Source organism: Contarinia nasturtii, unplaced genomic scaffold, assembly GCF_009176525.2.
Source record: "Contarinia nasturtii isolate CC-2019 unplaced genomic scaffold, AAFC_CNas_1.1 Cnas_scaffold_695, whole genome shotgun sequence".
Lineage (NCBI taxonomy): Eukaryota > Metazoa > Arthropoda > Insecta > Diptera > Cecidomyiidae > Contarinia > Contarinia nasturtii.
In genome coordinates, this window is record NW_022198046.1 from 8,882,875 (window position 1) to 8,907,712 (window position 24,838).

A 24,838-nucleotide genomic window follows, 5' to 3' on the forward strand; every position below is an offset into this window, starting at 1 on the left:
ATTTGGCTTTGTAGTTTATCGGCATTAGTTGGTGGATTTTCGGTTTGATGCATTGGCGCTGAATATTGATTTGTTGCGGGCTTTTTATTAGCAGAGGTTTGATGATCATCGGTTTGCTGCGTTGGTTTTGTATCCAACTCTGATTCATCATCTTCTGTAATTTCGTCATTTGTACCAATTGATCCGAGTCCTGGGATGTTGACACTAACTCCATTAGTTCCGGCTGTAATGCCACCAATTGGTGTTTGAATTCCAGCATTTATACCACTTCCTGACGTTCCAGGTGTAACTCCTGCCGAAACTCCTGGAATATTGGCACTAACCCCATTAGTGCCGGCCGTAATGCCACCGATCGGTGTTCGAATTCCAGTATTTATACCGGGTAAACCAATTGTGCCCCCAATTCCAGGCAAACCTATACAGATTTAATAAGATATTTATCAACATTTTGAAAAATGAAATTTTTTAAGGAAAACTCCGTATTAGTATATTTTCGTGTCACAGTAAAGAGTCAAATTGACAAATTCACGACAGAAATTTTCATGATTTTTCATTGCCGTGAAATACTTTTCAAAATATGCAAGAAGTGAAAGCGACTCGCATGTTTTTAACTTATAACATTTTGAAATCGCATCTGTCATATATTTTAAAAAAATGGGAATTATAAACAATTGCTTGTTATTAAGATTTCTTGTTAGAAATCCATACAAACCTATTGAACCCCCTGTCGTTCCACCTATTGTGCCACCAATTCCAGGCAGTCCAATAGTTCCCCCAATTCCAGGCAAACCTATACAGATTTAATAAGATATTTAATAACATGTTGAATACTTTTTGTGAGTCACAGAAAAGGAAAACTCCATATTTATATATATGCTATATTAAGATATGGAAAATATAAATCCACACAAACCTATTGTGCCACCAGTTCCAGGCAGTCCAATCGTTCCCCCAATTCCAGGCAAACCTATACAGATTTAATAAGATATTTATCAACATTTTGAAAATTGAATTTTTTTGCGAGTCGCAGTAAAGGTGTCAAACGAAGTAAAAAAAACACAAAAAACAGACAAACACAAAACCGTACATTATTAAAGAAAACGTCGTATTAATATATATGGTGATTATTAAGACACCGAAAACATAAATCAGTACAAACCTATTGTACCCCCCGTCGTTCCGCCTATGCCAGGCAAATTAATTCCTGAAAAGAATAAAGGAAAAGCTCAATTTCCATTTTTCTATTTTTTGAAAATATCTATTTCATTACCAGGCACTGTAATTCCACCAATTGTGGTAGTTGACCCTGTCACAGTACCATTTCTGTCAATATTAATTGTAATAAAACCACCGTTTGTTGGAAGTGTTATCGTTTGAGTGCCTGTGTTTGTATTAGTTGTTGTGCTTCCCCATGGATAAGTGATCTATGAATAAGATTTGTTTGAAAAAAAAAAAAACATTTGAAAAATTCCTAATGTAAAAGAACAACTACCGTTTGGATTCCGCCAGAATTAAAAGTAATGGTACCGGTGTTGGTAAGGATTCCGCCTAAAAATAAGAATAACTTAAAAACAATCCATTTTTCAAGTATTTCAAAATATTCAAATCATACCCGTATTGGGCACAGCGTATGTTATGCCATTCACATTAACGAATATGGCAGTTGGTGTGTAACTCACAAAACCCCATGGATAGTAGAACTATAATAAAAGAACATTGTTTAATTGAAAAGCAAAATGTGATTGAATATGACGATTTTTATTACCGGATTATTTCCATATCCATTGCCCCACCAACCGTTTCCATTATATCCTGGCCATCCGAAGCCCGGACCACCTGGATTATATCCAAATCCTGGGCCACCGTTTCCAAGCCAACCTGGACCGTCTGAAATCAATTGATCATTGGTAAATATGTGTGCATTCAACTTGTTTTCTTTAAATTACCTCCATGTCCATGATAATGGTGATGATGGTCTTCTAAAAATGAATGTAAAAATAAAAAGAATGTTGAGAATCAAATCTATCATCAATGTGATAGATGCGACTTACCTCCTGCATTTCCACCACCTGATGTGCCTAAAATAGATTTGATATATTTAATTCTTTATAAAATTTAGCTTTAAATTCCACTTACCAAAGAAGTTATTTATTGGGTTATTGTTGTTGTTATTATTATTATTATTGTTATTATCGTCGTTGTTGTTGTTTGATGCTCCGCCTGAAAATTATTTAATTTGATAGAAAAAACAATGAAATACTATCTGAATGATTGAAAATGAAAATGCATATCACAAACCACCACTTCCTCCATGGCCACCATGACCACCATTTCCACCATGTCCTCCGCCACAATGTTTCCCATGGCAATCGTCGTCTTCATACTCCTCACCTGAAAACAAATTAAAGAATCACTTCCAAACTTTTCACTCAACATAGCAACTTTTCACACAAAAATTACCGGTTTCAGCTGCATTGTGATTATGAATGTGAATGTTTGCTGGTAAATTAGTTGGATTACATCCACCGAAAGGGCAGCCTGGTTGTTGTGGCCGGAACAATCCAAAAATCTTTAATCCTTGATTGAACTGTGGAAATTCATTAATCTCAAAAGCTCGGCTTTGACGAGATGAACACTCTGCCACAGGTACACATTTATCTCTTTGTCGTACCAAACCATCTTTACAAAAGCATCCTTTGACGCATTCATTTTTTTCACACTCATCTTCGGAGAGTGCAATGCCAAACGATGATGCAGAGTATCGACAGCTCAACATACACTTTTTACCACATTCTAAATACTCTTCATTCTCATCACAAACAGTGGTTTCATTTGATTTTTTGAAAATTTCCAAAAATTTCTTCGCATCGATCAAAATGGTCGATTCAGTTTCCAAGTGAACTTCTTTGGCTTGAAAACCTAAAGAACACAAAATAAATTGAACTTAACATCTCACTTCATATTGCGCAAATTGCGATTATTCACATTTACCTGACACTAAAAAGGTGCACAAAACTATCACCACTGACGAATTTACAAAATTCGTGAACAATTGCATGGCTGGTTAATTTTTTTCGTCCGATAGCACTTCATCAACTGAGTACGTTGCTATCTGAAATTTGGTTTTTATACCACGACCAAATCGAATTCGGCCCAAATGCCATACATCTTTTCAATGATATTGTGAAGATTATTATGAATTTTTCTTCAATAAAATACATAGTTTATTAGTCTATTTCGTAGGCCTAAAAATGTAAACGTTGTGGTAGCTACTTCGTTGCTATTGTGTTTGTAGAAAAGTTGTTGAAAATCAAGAGACCGTTAGTCAAATACAAATTATGGCCAATCAATCGAATGAATGCCTCCGTTTGTTCTGTGAAGATTTCATTCTGAAGATTTTAAGTGACAAATATAGGCTTAAGTATATTTCAGTTTATTACAAAGTAACGTTATTTATAAACCTACTAAAATTATATGATTGAACACTAATTTAAGCATTGATCTATTTGGAATCAGATCTACTGCGGTAGACGTGGGATTTTATAAACTATATGGAGAAAAAAAATGTATTGATCGTTGCAAAGGTTTTTTTTTTCATAAATTCAACAAAGGCGATCCATTTACAAAAAAGCAAATAATCATTCATAATACTGATTTGATGACATTAATCCATTTGTATGGGAAATTTTCACGATTATACTTTTCGTTTGAATTCTCTTCAGAATGAACATAATTTAATAGAATAAATTTTCGAAAGGTGTGTTTGCTAAAAAACTAGGTTTTATTTATGACAATTCTCAATATGAATTTTGGAAACGCAATGCAATGCTATGAATTCGATTCATGTGATGAGTGAGTTCATTCAATGTGGACTGGAAAAAATACCATTCATTCTTTTTATTACATAGATTAACAGGCCGTGTGCAGATTAAAGAGCTAATCAATTCATTTTGTATGAAAAGCACATAATAAAATCAGTCAAAAGAAACGGATATCTCCTATAATGTCTTTTTGATTCAATTAAAAATGTACAAAATAAAAGAGAAATAGTTCGATTTAAGTTTCAATTTTTATTATTTTCTTATTTTTCGCATACAATATAAAAGAATAAATAACGTTTTTTTTTCTAAATCTAAGTATTTTCATCTGTTACACAGATTTTCTTATATTTTATTGAAGTACTTTTCTATCATTTTTCTTTTTTAGTAGAAAATATATATAAATCGACTTTTTACGGCTGAATGTATCTCAATTTTCGCTGTCTGGAATTTTATCGTTGGATTTTTCGGTCATTTGTTCACCATTAATATGAGATTCAATTTTTTCGTCAGCATCTGGTTTATCGGAAAATGGTCGGATTTTTCGGTTAAACGTATTAAATTGGTTAGCTGGTGTCTGTTTTTCACCCGTACTTTGTTGTTTTTTATGTGGTTTTTTCTTTTGTTTTTGAGAAATTGGATTACCCTGTTTGTTCATATGAGGGCTATAGTTTAGATTAGCCTGATTTAGAGGAGCATTTGTACTTTGTGCGTTGAATGGATTATTATTGCTAAACGGATTGAATTGTACATTTGGCGATGAAAAGTGAGTTGGATACCCATTTGGTAAATTGTTTATGTAGAATGGATTTGGCTGGAATTGATTTGGGTTGAAGTGATAGGGATTGAACTGGTTTGGATTAATTTGATATTGATTTGGAACGTATTGATTTGGATTGAATAAATTAATGAATGGTTGTTGATTATTTAATGGAACTTTCATTTCGGTTTTTTTCGATGCAGTATCCTTTTCATATTCTTCAGATTCTTGCTCCTCAACCGAATCGTATTCGGTCTCAACTTTGTATTTATTTTCAGTTGGAGCATTTGCGATTTGAATGCGATTTGGAATCATCGGGCGATTGAAGAAATTTGGCGGAACAAATGCTTGTTGTTGTTGTTTTTGGACAGCTCCAAAGAAAGGAGATGTAAACTGTTGCATATTCTGAGCAATGTTTGGATTATAAATTAAATTCGGTGTAATTGGATAATTAAATTGTCCAAATGGATTTGTAATTGGATTTTGGATGGCATTATTTGGTAATTGATAATTCGGAAATGATATCGCTGCCAATTGCGGTGGTCTTGGCATAAAATTATTACCATTGCTCATCGGTGTGTGTGTTGACTGACCACTCGGAGCATTGTTAATCGGTGTGTTCACATTCAAAGAGGGCACTGGCATTATTTGAGGTTTAGTGTTTGTGGGATTTCCATTCATAATTTCAACAGATGGTACGCTTTGTGGCTTGCTATTATCATTTTGTGGTTTATTGCTTGACGGTTTTTGACTTTCTGCAATCGCATTGATAATAGCAGTTGCAAAGCTATCCGGAATCTGTGGCCGTGTTTCCATCGGCATATCCGTATCATCATCATCATCTTCTTCGACCGTATCATGCTCATAATCTTCATCATCATATTCTTCCTCTTCTTCATCAGCTATATCAGATCCTGTTTGGATTGCATCAAGATTAACTGTTGCTTCTGAGCCAGCCGGACTGGTGATTGTTGTTCCATTTTGAAGTGTAACTGTTGTTAATGGTGTGTCTATTGAAAAAGAAATGCATTTGATTCTCAAGAGAATATTCCATAATTTTATCAGAGCATTTGAAAAGAGAAAATCACTTTAATACCTGAATTCACTGAACCTGTCCCACGATTACCACTGCCTGAATCCGCTCCCGTACATACATTAGTGCCAATGCATGTTCCGTTCCATTTGTGAACATGAATTACTGGAGCTACAAATGTTAAATAAATTTGATTTAATTGAATATTCAAAATGACTTTCTTTCACATAAAATACCTGGTCCACTTTGCCATCGATTGTCAATTGGACGACGACGATTGCCGTTGTTCCACTGACCTGAAATAATTTGTTATGAATATGTTTAAATTGCATTCAAAATTTAGTAAAACATTCAAGAATAAGAATATTATAGAAGGTCATATTGAAACGATCGCATCAAATAGTATGTGTTCTATAGATGGCCACTTATATGTATCGTGCCGTTATTTCTATATGAATATACACCTCCGGTGTGATAATAGTGATGATGTTCACCATCTGTGTAGCATAAATTCGAACATACAATAGCATAAAAGAAGCTTAGTCAAATATATATGGAAATGAAACGATCTAATCAAAGATGCCTATGAATGAATGAAATGTTCTTTGTGTTGACCAATCATTGCCCTATTTCAAATGAATGCTGCCGTTTTTTTATCTTCGAATAAGAAAAAAGTACTGTTAGACACGTATTCAGTGTCGAAACATATTTCGATTTATCGGCACTTCTGAATTTCAAAGCAATGGGTGCATTGTGGAAAATAGACTATACCAGAACAGAAAATGTCTTAATCTTTACCTTCATTGTCGCAACCATTTGATCCACATCCGATTTCGTGCGACTCAGTTGAGCCACAACCGGTCGGCCCACATTCATTTTCTTCAGATGATGAAGATGATGATGATGATGATGAATGATGATTAGATCCACATCCTTTTGGGCCGCATCCGCTTCCACCGCCGGTTATATGTTTGAATAGGCCTGGTATCTGCGGAGAAATATCCACAGATTTGGTGTTTCGACACTCTTGCTCTGGCACACATTTTCCATTGTAATTGTTCCTCAAGTATCCTTGTGCACAGAAACATCCCCAAACACATTCCACGTGCCGTGTTAACTCGCTTATTTCATCTTCACGTAACGCATTATCACAAGTAATGGGCGCGGCTGGTCCACACATCTTGACACAATTAATCACATTGGAATTAAAATGTCAAAAATTCAACACAAATTCGTTGAATATTTACTTACATATACTTCATAGCGATGATTACATTTTCGAACTGGACACTCTGATGCCGGAATACATTTAGTTTGATGTCTGACCAAGCCTGTTTTACAGAAACATCCTTCGACACAATCATTTTTCTCACAATCATGCTTTGATATTGTAAAACTAAACCCTGACGATATTGATGCATATCGGCATCCCAACACACATTTGCTACCACATTCTTGATACACTTCATTCTCAGGATCGTCACACACTTTTGTTTCACATTCTGTCAAAGAAAGTAACCAACTATAAATAATATTTCCCGCTTCGAACATGTTTATAAAATGAAAATACCATTGCTACCATTGCATTCGTCAGAATCGTTCCGCTTTTGTTGGACTTGCTGTAGATTCAATGGTTGAGTATGATTCGAAGCATTTAGTTGTCTTTGATGTCGCCATGGTTGAACATGTTCTTGATACTTTTCGTAGTCAATCAAAACGGTGAAATCTTCTTCAAGTGACATTTGTCTTGCATCTAAATCTATAGCACATGTTCAATTCAAACAAAAACACATTTCATTATCATTATTGCATTGCACACAATTGACAGATGTATATTACCTGACACAAGCACTATGCACAGAAGTATTGATCCAACCAAAAACCTTAGGTAGAACATGTTTGGATAAATTCCAATTTATTTAAGTTAAAACACCGTCTGATATGCTGCATAAACTTTGAACATTGCAATCCCAATTCGTTCAATGGTAATTCACCATCTGAAAGCATCGCAACTTCTGGACGGTCTTTTATAGTCACCCAAAATCTAATTTCTTTCAAACATTTTGACTGGCATATTCGAAGTTATCTATGAAATGTGATTAAAAATGCGCATAATTTACACATATGTCATAAGACACAAATGACCGAATTTTTTGAATGATTTATAAAATCTGTTTTGCGAACAAAGAAAGTGTTACAGAGAACATCGTGCTGATAGTTTCGATGACAAACTTACAATCAATTCATAATCATAAATGTAAAACCGAACCACAGACAACAAAACAACAGAGCTACAAAAAAAACTATAACAATCATGATTAGAATAACAGTAAATATTCTGCTAATGAAACCAGTTTGATCGAATTTACTTCATTACGCATTTCATTTTGACGGTAGTACGGTCTTGGCTAAATGTTATAAATTGTTTACCGCTTTATATTTTAACATCTTGTACAATGTTTAATATCAAGCAAATTCAACTTTCTTTCATTTTATTTCTTTCAATGAAAGTGATATTTTGTATGCATACTTTGATCGACGCCTTTTGTGAACCTATAAAAAAAACATTGATGAGATATATTTCATTTTTTTTACAGCAACTGTCAATCGTCAATATTCCGCCATATGATGAAATTCGTTTATTTTTTTCTGAGTTATGACACACTCTATTTATCGCTATAGTATAGAAATCTATATCATTTCAGCGAATATACACTATACTAATGCGTATGTTTCACTTGATCCAAGTTTGCGTTATCTCTAACAATTCAAAAATAAAATGTTCAGAAAACAATTTCTTGTGAATATTTTTGTACATTTTTTTTCAATAATTTTTGAGATGACATGCTTATTAACAAAAATTCAGACGCAGCAAAATAATGTATATTGATAGCAGCTACTTTTTTCACTCTGCATTGTATGTCCCGCCAAAAATATTGATAGTAAAATACATCGGATTAATTCCATCTCTGTTTTCATCATGAAAATGTCATTGTAAGCATTATTCTAAGCGAGGCGACTTCTCTTCATACTCATTGCGATGGTTGCATAAACAAAAATAATAAACAATCCAGACGAGATTTTATTGCGTCTCAAATTTTGTCATCATCCAGAGAATTCCGGTCATAATTTATAAAATCGATATTAGCAGAAAAAAAAACAAGCATGTTCTTTTCCATCGTCACTTTGGCAAAAAAGTTTAAGAATCTCAGAAATGAAAATAGAATAAATCGAAGAACTTTATATTTTAAACGATTACGAAAATCGATTGAACTTTATTTGAAATTGTTTGATAGAGGTAAACAAAACCGAATACATTTTTATTTCAATTTGATTTTCTCCAATCTGTGAATGAATATTCAATAATGTATTGTGAATATCATTTCATTTTTGTTTTTACTGATTTGGTTTTATTTATTTTGTATTCTTAGATTTTTCTAACTTTAATTAATAGAAATAAAAAAAAAATTTGAGAAAGTAAAATTAAAGTTGATGTTTTTTTGTTTTGTTTGTAGTCAAGAACAGTCCGGTGAATGTTTACTTCTCTTCACACCACTCATTTTCCTTACGAACTTGATCTTCTTCAGCCGGTGTGAAGTCGTTCTTGATGTTGAAAGTCTTCCGGATCTCTTCTGGTGATTTTCCCTTGATCATGTTAGCAACCGTTTTGCATGTAACGTCCAATAAACCCTTGGTGTCCAAGTAATTGGCAGCCAAAATCAGTTCGAACAATGTACCTACAATGAAAATTGAACAAGAAAACAATTTAATGAATTTACTGAGGCAAGTGCAAATCAAAAACTATGTCCATATGACAGAATGGGGGAAAAGAATGAAAAAAAGTAATCGTTTCAAATTCAATCGATTAAACTGCCTACCTTGATCAACTTTGAGAAAATCGGCATCCCATGATGAGATGTCATCGGTGCGTTTTTCCTTATTTTCGTCATCGTCAGTTGGAATTGGATCGTCCTTGTGATAGTTGGCCCATTGCAACACACGACGTAAAATAGCCGAATTAACATTTGGCAATGGTACAACTGCCTCCTCCTCTTCATCCATGCCACAATCTTCTAACATGGTTTTGATGGTGCCCGAGCACTTGGCGATCTGAACATCAGTTTCGAAAATTTCGCCATCTGATGATTGCAACTTAATGATTGGCATCTAAAAAAAAAAAAACAAAAAAAAGAAACGTAAAAAAAAATCAATAAATAATTTTGTCAATGCAAAGCGATTTTTTTTGTTCAAAAAATATAGCCTAAGTTTGGACTTCACACTGTATGTATGTACGATGCTTCAAATAAACAGTAATCGAATGACGACATTTGCGTCTTGAGTCGCTTATGATGATATTCTTACTCACACAAACATGCAACAATCATGAATACAGTACTACGACGAAAACATATCATGAAGCCAAAAGGCTATACCGAAAATTATCAATTCTGTATTTATCGGAAATATGAGTCATTAAAATCATGGTGATACTGGAACAGTTCGACAGAAAATTGGAAAATACTAATATTGCCGATTAAAAATGAGTGTTTTTTTTTATTTGTGAGTCACATTCATACAGTAACAATAATACCAAGAAAACCAATGCTATTTATGACATGGACTGTGTGTGCGCATTTTCTTTGTTCTTTTTTCATATTTCCTCGATTCAATACGCAAATGACGAAATTCATTATTTTAACGAAATAAATGGGTTTTATTGTTTATCTACTTACGTTTGATTTGTTTGTTGAACGGGTAATGAACGAAAAAACTGTATGAAATTGTTTTTATATTTAATACTGTTTGTATTCACTGTAAAAATAGCTCAGGAGTTGCTGCTGTTCCGATGTACACGAAAAGAATGGCGAATGGTGCAGAACGTCTACTTGTTTGCAAGTCATATAATCTGTATACGGTGTCGCCACTGTCTCAAACTGTGTTGCCCGATACGTAAATATAACAAAACGTTCAAATGTACACGAAAAACCTATTCGCTATTTGAATCGAAGAAGAAATGATATTTTAAATTTAATATTTTTCAAAGAATTTTCGGGGTTTTTTGTTCTAGAATTTTTCAAACATTTATTTTCTCTCTTTGAATTCATATCATTACAGTAGATTTAATCTCAATTTCCTAATCATTCTTTTATTGTATTGTATCAAATAATTACTGTCATAATGAACGACTTTTCTTCTATTTCATTTAATGAAAATAAATTTTAAGAGACGAAAATAGGTGGAATTTCCCAAAGTTGTCAATGATAAAGTAACAATTATTTATTCAGTTTCCTAACAAAAAAAAATTCTATTCAATTTCTTCTTGAATTTCATCGTCATTCTCACTGGTCTCATCACCATTTGCTATGTCTTGTCGTCCCATATTCCAAATTGTACTAAATTCAACATTCATCTCGTGCGCCAATTTCTCTATTAATGGTTTTTCCAATAATCCCTTGTAACTCCAATCGGTCGATTTGCTCGACAAATCTTCCAATGCTTCCATTGCCTCTGGATATCGGCGATTTCGAATGAGTGCTTCAATTAAAATCGCTTGTACATGTATGGCTCGCACGGGGGGTCGTTCAGGGATGCTCAACATGCTCTTACAAACTGCGACCACATTGTTATGTTCTCCTCTCTCTAATGCATCTTGAATTTCAAGCACTTTGCGTACCTCAACGCAAGCATTTTGCAAATTATCTGTAACTCGTTTGTGTTGAATGGTATTTGTGTCATTTGTCATTTTGGCTACACATCTTGATGCCTCGGTCAGTGCTTTGATGGCCTTTTCATAATCGTGAAACTCGTCAATTTCCACTTGTGCACAATTTGCATAGAAATTGGCCAGTAAATCAAAAGCGTGTGCTTTCGAATAGAACTGTATGATATTTTTCAGTATTCTACCATCCGATTGCCAGTTCAGCGACTGTAAATAATTTGCTGCCATAATAAAAACTTCTTTTTGTCTTGACATTCCCGCAAAAAATACAATTTTGTCTGTATCACCCGATTTCAATAGACTTTTCATGGCACGCCCCTTATCACCGGCTTGTGTAAATTTCTTTGTGGCCGTATGATAATCGCCTTGCTCTTGCAACACATCGCCCAACTCAACTAAAATATGTATACGTGTACTTTCCTCAATTTCATCTTTATTTGGCGTTAACAAATCCGCCAGGTTATCGGTTATTGGAATTTTATACTCGCGACACACTTCCAATGACTTGACATATTGCTTTGCATTGGCCAATAGATTTGCCGCTTTTTGTGGTTGCTGTGATGTAATAAAGAATTCAGCACATCGTTGAACAAGCTCGGGATCAGATTTTACATCGAGTTCGGCGGCAATAACTTGTAATGTCTCAACTTGCTTCGACGCAAAGGCCATTTCGACGGCTTTGTGCAACATACCAGATCGATGATACAGTTCAACAGCACGTTTGTAGTCTTCGATTTCCTCAAAAAATGCTGCCGCCACGGCTTTGTCACGAGGTCGAGCCAAATTTGCCACCGTCCACAGTTCGTTTGGTAAATTGTTCTCTTTGCAAATTCGTACAGCATTTCCATAGGTTTGAGCACGTACATAGAATTGAATGGCATCTTGAATTTTACCAGTATTCTCGTAATGACGAGCCAAATGGTAACAGGCTGATTTATCATTACTTTCACGTGCAATCGTATCAGCTCGACTTATATCGCCGAGAAAACAGAGAATTCGCACCTGCACAACAGAGTGTATTTTCATTAGATTTACGATTCGATGCGAGTTGAACAATTAGCTAGATTTACCTGTGAAAAGCAATCTTCGGCCTTTTGATAGATCTTCAATGCTCCATTCATATCACCAGTACTTTCTGTATATTGTGCCCACCATTTTAACATATTTGCATCGGTCGAATCGCTCATATATTGCTAAAAACAATATGCCATATTTAAATGAAAAATCAATTTCTCAATTGAACGAATTCAAATAGGTTCTACCTTCAACAATGATGGTTCGCCAATGAGCATTTGTGTTACATTGTGTGCAGTGTTATTGGCCTTGCTGTAATAAATCATGGCATTGTTAATATCACCGTTTCCTTTGAGCCACTCGGCATACTCAAAATATGTGTTTTTCAAATGAACACGATCCAAGCGTTCGGCAATCTGAAGTGCTTCTTGAAATCGGCCGCATGCCTGCAACAATTGATTGAGTAAATCATAACGTCCACACTTCTTGTATAATGATTCTGCTTCAGGTATCATTTGTAATTCAATGGCCAAAACGGCAATTTTTGCTTCTGGTTCAAGTGTATCATCCTCCATTGCCAGCCTAAGCGCCCGTACTGATAGGGCTTTTTTCAAATTTCCTAAACATACTTTGGCCACATCTAAACGACCAGTTTGAACACATTTTCGTGCTAAATTTTCCCAAACCGTTTCCGATTGAATCGATCGAATGCACCGAAATGCTTCGTCCATCTTTCCATCAGCAATGAAAATACTGAAATCCAATATCAATTTGCGATTTGTTTCGCTCGTCGTTTCAATGCCTTTGAAATTTGTTAATACATTTCGTTTTATTTGATTCACTTTCAGAGTGATCACGTACGGCGTATACATGTCAATCAATTGTTCACCAAATTTTAAATCCAATATTTCTATTGATTTGATTTGGTTTCGGCTATCGTTAGTCGCAAACATGATGTAAACTTGTGAATCAGGTACGTTTTCATTATTTAATTTTGCATTGATGGGGCTCAGCTTTGATGGGGCTCGCATGGTTCCCATTGATGTTGGCGGTCGTTTTTCATTCGGCTGTATCAGCCGACGCGTTTCACATGCCACAATTCGTGTGTCCTCATTATCCCAACAGAACGATACAGGTACCCTGGAAAATAAATTTATGTTATTCTCTCTTTTACTACCAAGCATTAATTTATTCAAATGAAATAAAATAGATCAAATTTTTTTTTCACCTGCGAACGAATGAATTCAGTTCGGTCGGTGCTTCATTGGGGCTTTTCTTCTCGTTTTCAGCATTGATTTGTTGATTCTTGTTGAGAAAATCATAACTGGTCAATCTATCTTTTTCCATATCCCAAATGTAGAGTTTACCTAAGGGGAGAATCACAAAAGAAAAGAATTAATTTAAAATAATCGACAAATCATTTTAGTTTACCATCAGGCACCAGTAACTCATTGGCAATAGTGATTGCCAAATGTGAGCCGGTCATATTCGATTTGGCCATGATTATTTCACCGAAATTCCCAAATAGATCGTATCCCGATTTTGGTGGTACAATCAATTTTGGCTCATGTCGTGACACATCGAATACCTTAAGATATCCGTTCATTGTGAATATTGTCATGAAATGATGTGTGAGCGATGCTCCAATCGGTGAACCTTCGTTGTCATTGAAATTGATCTCTTTTAATACAATTCCACCAAATGAATATACTCGAACATTTTGATAGCCAATTACAATAAGCATCTCATCATAGATAAATATTTTCATGCAATCGAGCACATTAAATGTGTGAACCTGTTTTATCGACACATTTTTATTATTTTTTGCATCTTTGAAGTCATCGGCTCGTGGTATTTTGTAAATTGCGATATTCTTCTGATTGGTAATTGCCAAATTGCGTTCATTTAGACAGAGGCCAGTAATGGCCGATATGTCACATCGCAGAATGGTTGAAAAGTTGCTCGCATGCTCCACATACAATTGTGTTGATGATTTCTGTCTGATCCAAATATTTGGCGAATAGGCCGTCAGAAGAGGTTGCTCCTAATTGGAAAAAGATAGACAAGAATTTGAACATATTTGAAATATTTCCGCAGATGAAGGTCTTGTCATACCTTTAGAATGTACACATTTGATATGCAATTAACCAACACACATGGCGTTGATACATCGCAAACTCCCCAACTGCAAAACTTAATTGCGCCACGTACGTTGGCTATGTTGACAAGATGCCAGCAATTCTCCATCGATTCATAGCCATTCTCACTAACGCTTACCTAAGGAGAGAATCACAAAAGAAAATAACGAATAATTGAAAATAATCGAATCTAACGCTTACCATTTGCATTACAAGCGATGTGTTACGCTTCCAAATGTATAAGTTTCCTTGATTTGTTCCAGCACACAGGGTTTGGTTCTCATTACAATATGCCAAACTCGTGAAAACTTCCATCGTTTTCGATGCAATTGTGGTAACTTTAGTCGATTCTGTTTCGTCCACTGTAACAGCGATTTCTTCATCGCTCTCATAGTCTCTGTCCATAATTGATCGTGTTGCTCGCATATGAATCGGTGACCCAATTTTTTCAATCGATTTTACCGGCTCCGATTTTTCAGTGTCTTTTTTTGCTTGACTCATTGGCAACAAAAAACTATCACTCGTATCAAGATCGAATATGCGAACAGTGAAATCACCTGTGTAATTTTAGAAATTTTTACAATTAGTTCAGTTTAAATTTTTCGATTTTTTTTAAATTCAGCACCAACCAGTAATCACAGCCAATGAACTTCCAGCCCATGACAAAAATCCATTTTTGCCAGGAACCTTTCCACTTAATTTGACTCGCTCTAATTCAGTAAATGTTCCAGTTGATTCGACCATGTAGTGTCCAACCATCATGTCTTCCATAAGGGTGACGACAACCTCTCGTTTTGGATGCCACAGCATTTGAATGATTGGTGATATGTCACAGTGTAAAACGTCATTGCACGAACCAGACTGATTGACATAAAATACTGTGCCCGATTGACATCCAACGTAAAAACATTGATTATCTTTGACACCGGTATGAGTTAGGCTACGTGCAGCAGTACGTGGCCTCCAATTGGCCAATGTATCAAGCGCGATTTCATCACCAGCCACCGCTGCTTTCGCCAAACTATTCAATTCACTTGTGACCAGACTCTTGACGGTTTTTCGGAATGTGACATGCACAATGGAATCACGTAAATCATGAGTAAACATTAAGGTGAATTGACCGTTGTGTGAATCACATCGCCAACCAATTAAAACTCCCATCTATTTTTTGTGTCGCAGAGATGCAAAAAAAAAAAATTATGAATTGACACGTATTTTCTTCCGTTAAAAATCAAATCTTACCGAATCGGCTGTAACCATTCTGCCACCTTGTTCGCTGAAGCCAATGTAAACAATTGGTGACTTGTGTGTACAATTCATCGTTGAAAATGTACGTTGACCTGCACACCAAGTATTTAGTTCGCCATTCTCCCAGCCGGCCACCAATTGTCGACGTTCCGGATGCCAACACAACGCTGTTGCTTGTGAAACAGAATGCACCGGGTATGTCACATCACGTAATGGTTCACCCTTTTACACGAAAATACACTTTGCATTTAGAAAATTGGTTGTTAACATAATTATTATGCATGTTATTATATACTTACCGAGTCATCAAATATGGTGACACAAGCACCCCGGTCCTGATTATACGAAGCGACCGCAAATAATGGTTGTGTAAAATGCCAACAACAAACTGTACTAACTGCATCTCCGTCTAAAAACTGTGCCTTCGTATCAAAATACAGCGTCATTTTTGTGTGTATTTTCTCTTGAATTTCTGTAATTCTCAGGTAATGTGGTTGCAAATATTTTTTTCACAGTCTAAACATTTCAAGTGGTCTCTTTTTCTACTGTTCATATAAATTTTATGCGGAATAAACAAAGCGTACCCATGGTAATTTGACAACTAAACAACAAGCGGTTTGTTTGGTGTATTTTATGTATGGTGTGAAGACGGAGAGACGAGGAGCACAACACAAAAAAAACCATAACAATGAAATACACTTGCTGCTAGTAGAATTCGACAGCGTGCGTGTTTCATGTACATCTTCATATGTGAACATTCTTCGCGCCGAAAACATGCTTAAAATACTTCGTGCATGTGTGTGCGTTTATTATTGTATATGTGCGCGCAACTGAACTTGTTTTTTTTTTTAATTCTATTCATTTTACTTTCGACTCTCGTTCGCTTTCTAAGGCTAACGTTCAAAAGACGTTCAGTTTATGGTGTGTGGACACAACGAAAACGCTTCTTTTTCTCCTCTCTTCATTTCTATGGGAAATTTGAAATGAAACAATGGTCTTTTGAAATTAAATGGGCATTTATTTTGTGCAATGGAATTTTTCATTCTATTCACTATTTCATATTTTACGTAAATGTGCAGTTTTGTTTTTGTGGTTGAAAAAATGTTACGAAAAAAACGTTGGTAATAGCATGCAATATCAATCGTTATTCGTTATTGTTGTTTTGCAGACTTGTTCGGGTTTTGAATTTTCTCTCGGTCATATTAAACTGTTTGCGAATTTCATCAACGCTTTTGTCTTTCATCTGATCGGCAACGTATTCGCACAAGTTGTTCATTAAATCCTTGAAATCCAAATAGTTTGCAATATTGATGAGACTGTACAAATCCTTTTTATTATTTTTAATAAAATTCAATTTGGCTTTGTTGGTACTTTTATTATAATTTTTGGCCCAATCCACCACTTTTTCCAGCATATCTGAATCGACTTCGCGAAGCAGAATTTCACCACCAAAATTCTCGTCGAAGTTTTGAATCATCTCTTCGATTGTTCCCATAGACTTTAGCAAATCTCGCCGAATTTCATAGACTCTACCGTCTGATGACTTTAGCTTGATCATGGACTCCATCTAAAATATTAATTGAACAGAATATAAAAATTAAAACACATTTTCACTAAGTTCTTTGCAGTTATTTGTCTATTTTCTATACGAAAAGAAATCATTCAATAGCGTTTGTCCGGCACAACAAAAATAATGGTATTTTGAGTTAAAAACGATTAAATTATAATGATACACAATTTAAGACTCACTTTTCATTAATTTTATAAACGAAAATCACTCGAATCGAGTTTTGAAAATCTTTCTACGCAAAAGTCTGTTTACGTCTGGACGATGTAACTGCGATTGAATGTCAAGGGTATTCGTTGCAGCGCAGAATGTGATTTTTTTTTGCGTTCTCAAATTTCAATTATGATTTACCGTTCGTCACACTCATCGAATATGCTACGTCTGTGCATCACTGTTGAGCATTGATTTTGCAGTGCCGCAGCATCTGTCTCTCTTACACTTGGATGCGAATTGACTTTGTCACTCATTTTGTATCTCATTCTTTCTGTTTACTAAACTGCTTATTCCATAAACAACGATTTGATGTTGCCGCACTTTTTGTCGCATGTTTACATGAATTTCAGTTTTTGATTGTTGTGACTCTTCTTTTCTTCGAAAAGTAATTTTCTTCTAGGAAATATTACCGACACTATGCAAGTAAATATATTCGGTCATATTTAGATCAGTGCAACCACATTGACACGTAACTAAAACACCGAGTTCAACGTACTTTATCACGAAGTCGGTTTGACTTTTCCGTCGCAAAGTAGTTTCATATGCATGATATAAATATCAGTTTTGTTGGTCGTTTTTTTTTTAAATTCATTCATTCACTTTCGATTTATTATTTATTAATTTTTGCGTAAACCACAAACTAGAAACGGCGTATAATGCACTTTTTTATATAAATTTATCTAGAAAGGAAGCAACTGATGACCACAGGAAATTTTTCGGAAAAAATATTACACTAGACGCAAATGAAACGAGTTTGTATAAATATCAGCGCCGTATTTCAATATGTTCATCAGTTTGTTTTCGATTGTTGATCGCGCAGTTGTCGTGACAGTGAAATGGCAAAGAAAGAGAATTTATTGTTGTTATTCGAACGGCCGCAAGAGCCAGTATTTGTTGGAAAAGGGCCAAATAAGACAGTTTTCGATGTTCCGAGTCAATTTTTAACCGATCGTTTCAAAAGCATCGGATCCGAAATTCAACCAGAATTCAGTGAAGACAGCGGAGAAAGAATTCCAGTGCGTACTAACATCGCAATTCCCGATTTGAAAATTCCACTTTCACTCGGCCGCCATGAGCAGTTTTCTTTATTTATTCCCCGCCATCGTCGATTGGCAGCAAAACTTATTGACATTTTCATGAGTAAATTCATCAATTCGAACAGCAAATAATAATATTTAATAATAATGTTGGAATATTTTTTTACAGATTTAAAAACACTCGATGAATTACAAACGGTGGCCGTGTATGCAAGGGATCGATTGAATCCATTTTTATTTAATTATGCACTGTCAGTGGTAATTTTCTAGGAGCAATTCACTTAAAAATTGCTTATTAATTATTATTGATTGTTTTCCGATTATTTTTCGATTATTTTAAATTAATTCGATTCTTTTCTTTTGTGATTCTCCCCGTAGGTAATTTTGCATCGTGACGATACAAAAAATTTAAATATTCCATTGTTCGTGGAGATTTTTCCCGAAAAATTTTTGGACTCACAAGTGTTTGCCAAATTAAAAGAGGAGGCATATTTGGTGCCAGAAGGACTGCGAAAACCCATCGAGATACCGAAAAGTTACACGGCTTCGGACGATGAAATTGAAAATAAGTTGTGGTATTTCCGAGAAGATGTTGGAATAAATTTACATCATTGGCACTGGCATTTGGTGTATCCATACGAAGCATTCAGCAGTCTTATTGTTGCCAAGCATCGACGAGGTGAATTATTTTATTATATGCATGAACAGGTAAGCCACTTCAACCAATGTTATTTCAAATAACTTTTTTTTTTTTCATTTTTGAGTAATAAAATCGCAAAATGATTTGTAAAATTCGATTATTTCTTGTCTGTAAAAGATAATGGCCAGATACGATGCAGAACGTCTGAGTAATCGTATGGATCGAACGAAACCATTCAAGAGCTTACGCGATACAATTTCTGAAGCCTACTTTCCCAAGATGAATTCGCTTGTAACAAGCAGAGCATGGCCCAGCCGTAGTCCATCTGCCCTATTGACAGATTTGAATCGGGGACTAGATGAAATAAAAATAACAATTGACCAGATGGAAACATTTATAGATCGCATCAAAACGGCTTGCGAAACTGCCACTGCAAAAGACGTGAGTTCATTTTGTTCAATTCGAAAATAGTCATAGCTAGGACTAACACAACTAGTTGATATAAATTAACATATCAAAAAATTTACGCAGCCTGAAGGTGATGACGTGCATTTAGATGATTACAATGGTATCGATATGATTGGAAATATGATGGAATCATCAATTGTCTCGATTGACCGAGATTACTATGGAGACGTTCATAATATGGGACATGTGTTTATGGTTTGTAATTTTTTCTCCACGATATTCGAAAATTAGTGTTTTTCAAAAATTAATTTAATTCCAGGCGTTTGCTCATGACCCGGAGCACAGACATTTAGAAAGCTTTGGTGTTGTTGGTAACTACCATATTACATCAAATTTATTACGAAATATTTTGTTAAATTTTTAAAATAATAGGTGAATCGGCAACTGCCGTCCGTGATCCAGTGTTCTATCGTTGGCATGCATATATCGACAAAATCTTTCAGATTCATAAAGAAAAACTTCGACCATACAATGAAAAAGAGATCGGCTACGAAAATATTGTCCTTTCATCGGTTGAAGTCAAATCTGACGGTGACAATATTCCACCAAATATTTTCAATACATTCTGGCAACAATCAGATATTGACTTATCGCGCGGAATGGACTTTTTCCCACGTGGCAATATTTATGCAAGGTACGGTTTGCTCTTATTTCTGCAATTCAAACTTTTCTATCATTTATTTTTTGTATGTTTAAGATTCACTCATTTGCAACATGTCCCATTCGTGTATACGTTCAAAGTAACGAACAACAAGAGTGTACAAAGTCGTGGTACTATGCGTATTTTTATGGCGCCCAAATTCGACGAAAATGGGAAAGAATTTAAATTTTCAGAAATGCGTCTCTTGATGATGGAAATGGACCGATTCACTGTCAATTGTGAGTTTAATTTGTTCTTTTTTCTCTTTGTTATATTTATATGCAACACAGTTTTCATATTTGAATGAATATACACGATATTTTTTAGTAAATCCAGGAGAGAACGTAATACGGCGAAAGTCGATAGATTCAACGGTGACAATTCCATACGAACAAACGTTCCGTAATATCGACAAGGAGAGACCAGGTGGGGACAGCAAGAGAATTGAAACATTGAACATCTTCTAATACTTCTTCTTTGTCCCTTTGTTCCATTAAGGCGGCGGTCAACAGCAAGCTGGTGGAATAATTCAAGCACCACAGTTCTCACAAGAGGGTTATGCGTATGATTTTTGCGGATGTGGTTGGTAAGTAAAACCTCTGGATGTGATTTAACCACAAGAAGATCTCTGATCAAACTTTAATTCACTTAAGGCCCCATCACATGCTTATACCAAGAGGTGCACCCGAGTCTGATAATGGCGGCTTTGCCTGCGTACTATTTGCAATGGTATCAAACTATTTTTTTTTATCTTTCACAGAAATCGACGATTACAACTACCAAATCTCAATTTAAAGCAATCGCTGAACATTAATGTTGTTGTGGCTATTCCTTTGCAATTTTTTCATTATATGTTTCCGATTATTTTCGATTATTTTAAATTAATTCGATTCTTTTTTTTTGTGATTCTCCTCTTAGGTATCAAACTATGAAGACGATCGTGTTGAACAAGATCTATCCGGAACATGTTCAAATGCAATGGCATATTGTGGAATTCGTGATAGACTTTATCCAGACAAACGTTAGAATTTTAAGTTGCCCCTTAGAAAAATTATTTTTACCATACGATTCACTTTTTTAGGTAATATGGGTTTCCCATTCGATCGAAAGGCAACCAGAAATGACGGAACCATTAAAGAATTTCTAATGCCAAACATGAATGCCATCGATTGCAAGGTTATTTTCAAAGATGTGACCATTGAGCGTGCAAATCAACGAACAGCCACCGATGAATAGAGCAAAATTATTGAATGAGATCAAAACCCACCGTTTTCCTTATATTTTTGTTTCCTTTATATACTATTTTCTGAATTGAAATACAAAAACTGAATAAAAAAAAGTTCATGTAATTTTTCCGTTCACGTTTATTTGTTAATTGTGAAAGTTGAAAAAAATTAAAGCGTAAAAAATCAAATCATTAGATTAACAGATACAAATCATGATCAGAATCAGTTTGAAAATGCAATTAGAAATAATATTTTTGCGAGTTGATAGGTGTTGACTTATTTTTTCTTAGTAGTCAATCCGGAGCCCGCGTTAAATTTAAAGAAGATAATGTCACCATCTTCAACAACGTATGTTTTTCCTTGTTGTCGATATTTACCGGCTGCTTTTGCCCCGGCCTCAGAACCTTCTTCCTTGAAATCAACGTAATGCATAACTTCGGCCATAATGAAACCTTTCTCGAAGTCGGTATGAATTCTACCGGCAGCTTGAGGTGCTTTCGTTCCTTTTTGGATAGTCCAGGCTCTGACCTCGTCTGGACCAGCCGTAAAAAAGTATTCTAATTGCAATGCTTTGTATCCGCTGACAATGATTTTATCCAACACACTAACACACTTGACTTCTTCTACGAAAGCTTGACGCTCGGCATCGAGTTCGAAATCGGCTAATTTATGCTCGAACGCACCCGAAAATGGTATAATTACACTGCCTGGATCATTCTTATCAACCCATTCTTTGATTTTGATGAGCCATTTGTTCTTCTTACGGATGAAATCTTTCTCCGATAAATTCACCAAATATACGCACGGCTTTGATGTTAAGAACAAATATTTGTTCAACACTTCGATCTAAGTGAAAGAGATAAAAAAAATGAATTATAACAGAATTCAATTTGCAATTTAGTTTGAAGAAATTACGTACATCGTGAGCACTCCAGTCTGCAAATCTAAAAAAATTGCCAAAAAAAATGATTTAATATTGAAGCGGCAAGAACGTGATTTTGAATGAATAACACAAACCGAATATGCTTCTTCTGTTCAGATAAGACAGATTTCACCTTCACTAAAGTGTCCTGTAAATTAAAAACAAAATTGGTTAAGGATCATTCACTACCAGATCTTTGTAATTTTTCTATTTTCTTACAAATTCGGGCTTCATTTTCTTGTCATTGGCTCGAATAACGGTTCGTTCCATTTTTTCAAGAGTTTTATCTATTGTTTCTTCATCTTTCAACCGTAATTCTTCGGCAATAATGTCCAAATCGCGTACTGGATCGACTTCACCTTCAACATGAGTAACGTCTGGGTCATCGAATGCGCCTATTTATCCAAAAATTATGCACACAAGTGATAAATGCCCAAGGTTCCAAATATCTATGTTTTTATCAATACTTACGACACAGATGGAAAATAGCATCACAAGCGCTGATGTGTGAAAGAAAAGCATTTCCCAAGCCTTGACCTTCAGCAGCACCTTTCACCAAACCGGCAATGTCAACAACATTCAAATAAGCCGGAACTTTGCTATTTCAGAAAATCATGAATGTTATTTGTTTGAATCAATCGTAGTTTTACGCAAACCTGGTACCTGGCTGGTTTGTGGTATTCACAAAGATAATCAAACCGTTCATCTGGCACGGGCACACGATGTAAACACAAATAGAGAAAATGAAAAAAAAATCATTGGTTAACACAAACTGCCTAAATTACTCTCATTACAAATGAAATATATCGGGGATACTTATTTTCATTCGGATCGATGGTACAGAAAGGAAAATTCTCAGCCGGTGCAGCACTTTTAGTTAAAACATTGAAAAATGTGGATTTGCCTACATTCGGAACGCCAACGATACCAACACGTAGATTGGTACCAACTCGCCCGATCAAGGGCTTTTTTTCACTTTCATCAATTTTATTTTTCGGTGCCATTCTCTCTGGAAAAAAAAACCAACAAATCAAATTACAACAATTTTACTGCCCATTGTTTTGCATTTATAACCTCAATGAGAAAGTTTTTCCAAATGAATAACAACACGTTTTCAATAGAAATATCAAGTTTAATTGATATTTTAATTTATTTTTGTAGTTCAATACATACCGGTTTTTGCGAAAAAAAATTAAGCTCTTATAGTTTGCACGGAAAAAAAACTTTTTTTCTATTGGAATTTGATGAACGTGGTCGACACAAACACGGCCAAAAAAGACGTCAATGATGACATTTTTCGACACGAAAATTGAACGTTCACGTAGTCACGCTCACGATAGATAGGCTTTATTTTCGATATTAGCGCAAATCACACATATGTTTGAATGCGTATAAATGCGTATAATTGCGTGCGATATAAATCCGAATACATTTTGAGCATTTTAAAAAAATGTCGAAACAAATTGTTCATTCATAAAGAGAATATATGATTTCTCGGAGTAAATCAATGAATAAAACTGTTCAAAACTACATCTCTGATTTTAATTTATATTTTTGATTTAGAAAAGATGCTTTAGTTTAACTAAAAATACATCAAATTTAAAAAGAAAATTTATAAAATAGTTGTAAAAATTTGACGATTGCATTATTTCATTTTGTACATTCATGATAGCAGATATTTTTATTTGCAATACTGACAAAAATTCTCTTCTGTCAAAGAAATAACCTCTCTCATCAGTTTCGTGAATTGTCCATTATTTAATTCCTTCTCATTGGATTTTTTAGTTTCTCCCTTAATTGCACATTCCCAAATTCAACATTTATTCGTATTCTGATGTTATGATCAATATGAAATAAAAATCAAACTGAAAAGTCAACGTACCAATCACAATTGGAAAGCAAATATTTCAGTTTTTTTCTTTCAATATCAAATGCTTCTCATTTTTCAAAAGTATTATTGATCGGTATATGATGCCATTTATATATATCAGTCTATCCATGTTTTATTCAATCGATACTGCACGCAAAAAAGGTTCCCACCTCCTAAATATCTATGAAACGTCAATCTAGTCTCTAACAAAAGTGAAGAGTGAAAAATTGTTTCTGCGTCTGTTGTCTTATTCAAGTCAAGACTTTCCCAAGTCCAACCCAAATGTATGTATTGAGTAAAAAAATGTTACATTTCGAGAGAATGGCTCGGAAAAAAATCAACTTTGAATGCGATATTACTGTTGATGAAATCTTTGAGTATAAAAAAGTAACTAAGTTTCAGTTTACCTTTTTACTACCTTTAAATTACACTTCAAGACCAGATTATAACTAAAACTTTACAAACTTGATAGTTTTTGATAATTTGAAGAACAACATAAAAATAGCCAGTATAAAACTTGAGCAA

General features: G+C 34.8%; 6 protein-coding genes across 7 annotated transcripts in view; 1 reads left to right on the plus strand and 5 right to left on the minus strand.

Annotated features, from left to right (window-relative positions):
- Positions 1 to 7,624, minus strand: part of LOC116340614 — an 8,704-nt gene extending 1,080 nt beyond the window's left edge. Inside the window, exons 1-20 of the mRNA XM_031767200.1 lie at positions 7,451 to 7,624; positions 7,182 to 7,370; positions 6,863 to 7,113; positions 6,410 to 6,791; positions 5,848 to 5,907; positions 5,675 to 5,782; positions 4,254 to 5,588; positions 2,461 to 2,919; positions 2,299 to 2,391; positions 2,137 to 2,220; positions 2,052 to 2,078; positions 1,947 to 1,979; positions 1,766 to 1,887; positions 1,613 to 1,700; positions 1,493 to 1,548; positions 1,271 to 1,424; positions 1,160 to 1,204; positions 914 to 967; positions 713 to 790; positions 38 to 415 (exon numbers count right to left, since the gene is read on the minus strand). Coding sequence (XP_031623060.1) covers positions 38 to 415; positions 713 to 790; positions 914 to 967; positions 1,160 to 1,204; positions 1,271 to 1,424; positions 1,493 to 1,548; positions 1,613 to 1,700; positions 1,766 to 1,887; positions 1,947 to 1,979; positions 2,052 to 2,078; positions 2,137 to 2,220; positions 2,299 to 2,391; positions 2,461 to 2,919; positions 4,254 to 5,588; positions 5,675 to 5,782; positions 5,848 to 5,907; positions 6,410 to 6,791; positions 6,863 to 7,113; positions 7,182 to 7,370; positions 7,451 to 7,508 — 4,054 coding nt within the window. The 5' untranslated portion in view covers positions 7,509 to 7,624. The remainder of the gene's footprint in view (positions 1 to 37; positions 416 to 712; positions 791 to 913; positions 968 to 1,159; positions 1,205 to 1,270; positions 1,425 to 1,492; positions 1,549 to 1,612; positions 1,701 to 1,765; positions 1,888 to 1,946; positions 1,980 to 2,051; positions 2,079 to 2,136; positions 2,221 to 2,298; positions 2,392 to 2,460; positions 2,920 to 4,253; positions 5,589 to 5,674; positions 5,783 to 5,847; positions 5,908 to 6,409; positions 6,792 to 6,862; positions 7,114 to 7,181; positions 7,371 to 7,450) is intronic.
- A 1,387-nt stretch (positions 7,625 to 9,011) lies between these two features.
- Positions 9,012 to 10,484, minus strand: LOC116340743 (S-phase kinase-associated protein 1-like). The gene is made up of 3 exons (XM_031767383.1): positions 10,345 to 10,484; positions 9,490 to 9,778; positions 9,012 to 9,348 (listed from the first exon to the last, which is right to left on the minus strand). Exons 2-3 carry the CDS (start codon positions 9,776 to 9,778, stop codon positions 9,149 to 9,151), a joined length of 489 nt encoding a protein of 162 aa, XP_031623243.1. The 5' UTR covers positions 10,345 to 10,484; the 3' UTR covers positions 9,012 to 9,148.
- Positions 10,485 to 10,860: 376 nt separating this feature from the next.
- On the minus strand, positions 10,861 to 17,638 carry LOC116341286 (intraflagellar transport protein 140 homolog). Of its 2 annotated transcripts, XM_031768247.1 has the most exons (12): positions 17,480 to 17,638; positions 16,030 to 17,297; positions 15,725 to 15,952; positions 15,112 to 15,643; positions 14,684 to 15,039; positions 14,460 to 14,621; positions 13,776 to 14,388; positions 13,573 to 13,711; positions 12,714 to 13,484; positions 12,593 to 12,656; positions 12,401 to 12,523; positions 10,861 to 12,332 (listed from the first exon to the last, which is right to left on the minus strand). In XM_031768247.1, the coding sequence occupies exons 2-12, from the start codon at positions 16,174 to 16,176 to the stop codon at positions 10,917 to 10,919; spliced, it is 4,551 nt and encodes a 1,516-aa protein (XP_031624107.1). In that variant the 5' UTR covers positions 16,177 to 17,297; positions 17,480 to 17,638; the 3' UTR covers positions 10,861 to 10,916. The 2 variants fall into 2 exon arrangements, with proteins under 2 accessions (XP_031624107.1, XP_031624106.1); XM_031768246.1 differs by having other exon boundaries at positions 12,593 to 13,484.
- On the minus strand, positions 16,875 to 17,764 carry LOC116340615 (S-phase kinase-associated protein 1-like). Its single transcript, XM_031767201.1, has 2 exons — positions 17,735 to 17,764; positions 16,875 to 17,297 (listed from the first exon to the last, which is right to left on the minus strand). Exons 1-2 carry the CDS (start codon positions 17,762 to 17,764, stop codon positions 16,875 to 16,877), a joined length of 453 nt encoding a protein of 150 aa, XP_031623061.1.
- Positions 17,765 to 18,290: 526 nt separating this feature from the next.
- LOC116341283 (phenoloxidase 2-like) lies at positions 18,291 to 21,644 on the plus strand. Its single transcript, XM_031768243.1, has 13 exons — positions 18,291 to 18,650; positions 18,717 to 18,805; positions 18,926 to 19,255; positions 19,365 to 19,628; positions 19,719 to 19,850; positions 19,915 to 19,966; positions 20,028 to 20,289; positions 20,353 to 20,534; positions 20,623 to 20,721; positions 20,794 to 20,881; positions 20,949 to 21,024; positions 21,214 to 21,316; positions 21,377 to 21,644. Exons 1-13 carry the CDS (start codon positions 18,347 to 18,349, stop codon positions 21,529 to 21,531), a joined length of 2,136 nt encoding a protein of 711 aa, XP_031624103.1. The 5' UTR covers positions 18,291 to 18,346; the 3' UTR covers positions 21,532 to 21,644.
- On the minus strand, positions 21,642 to 23,731 carry LOC116341284 (obg-like ATPase 1). Its single transcript, XM_031768244.1, has 8 exons — positions 23,617 to 23,731; positions 23,264 to 23,450; positions 23,107 to 23,167; positions 22,915 to 23,042; positions 22,663 to 22,838; positions 22,539 to 22,591; positions 22,441 to 22,465; positions 21,642 to 22,367 (listed from the first exon to the last, which is right to left on the minus strand). The coding sequence occupies exons 2-8, from the start codon at positions 23,445 to 23,447 to the stop codon at positions 21,798 to 21,800; spliced, it is 1,197 nt and encodes a 398-aa protein (XP_031624104.1). The 5' UTR covers positions 23,448 to 23,450; positions 23,617 to 23,731; the 3' UTR covers positions 21,642 to 21,797.
- Positions 23,732 to 24,838: the final 1,107 nt, after the last annotated feature.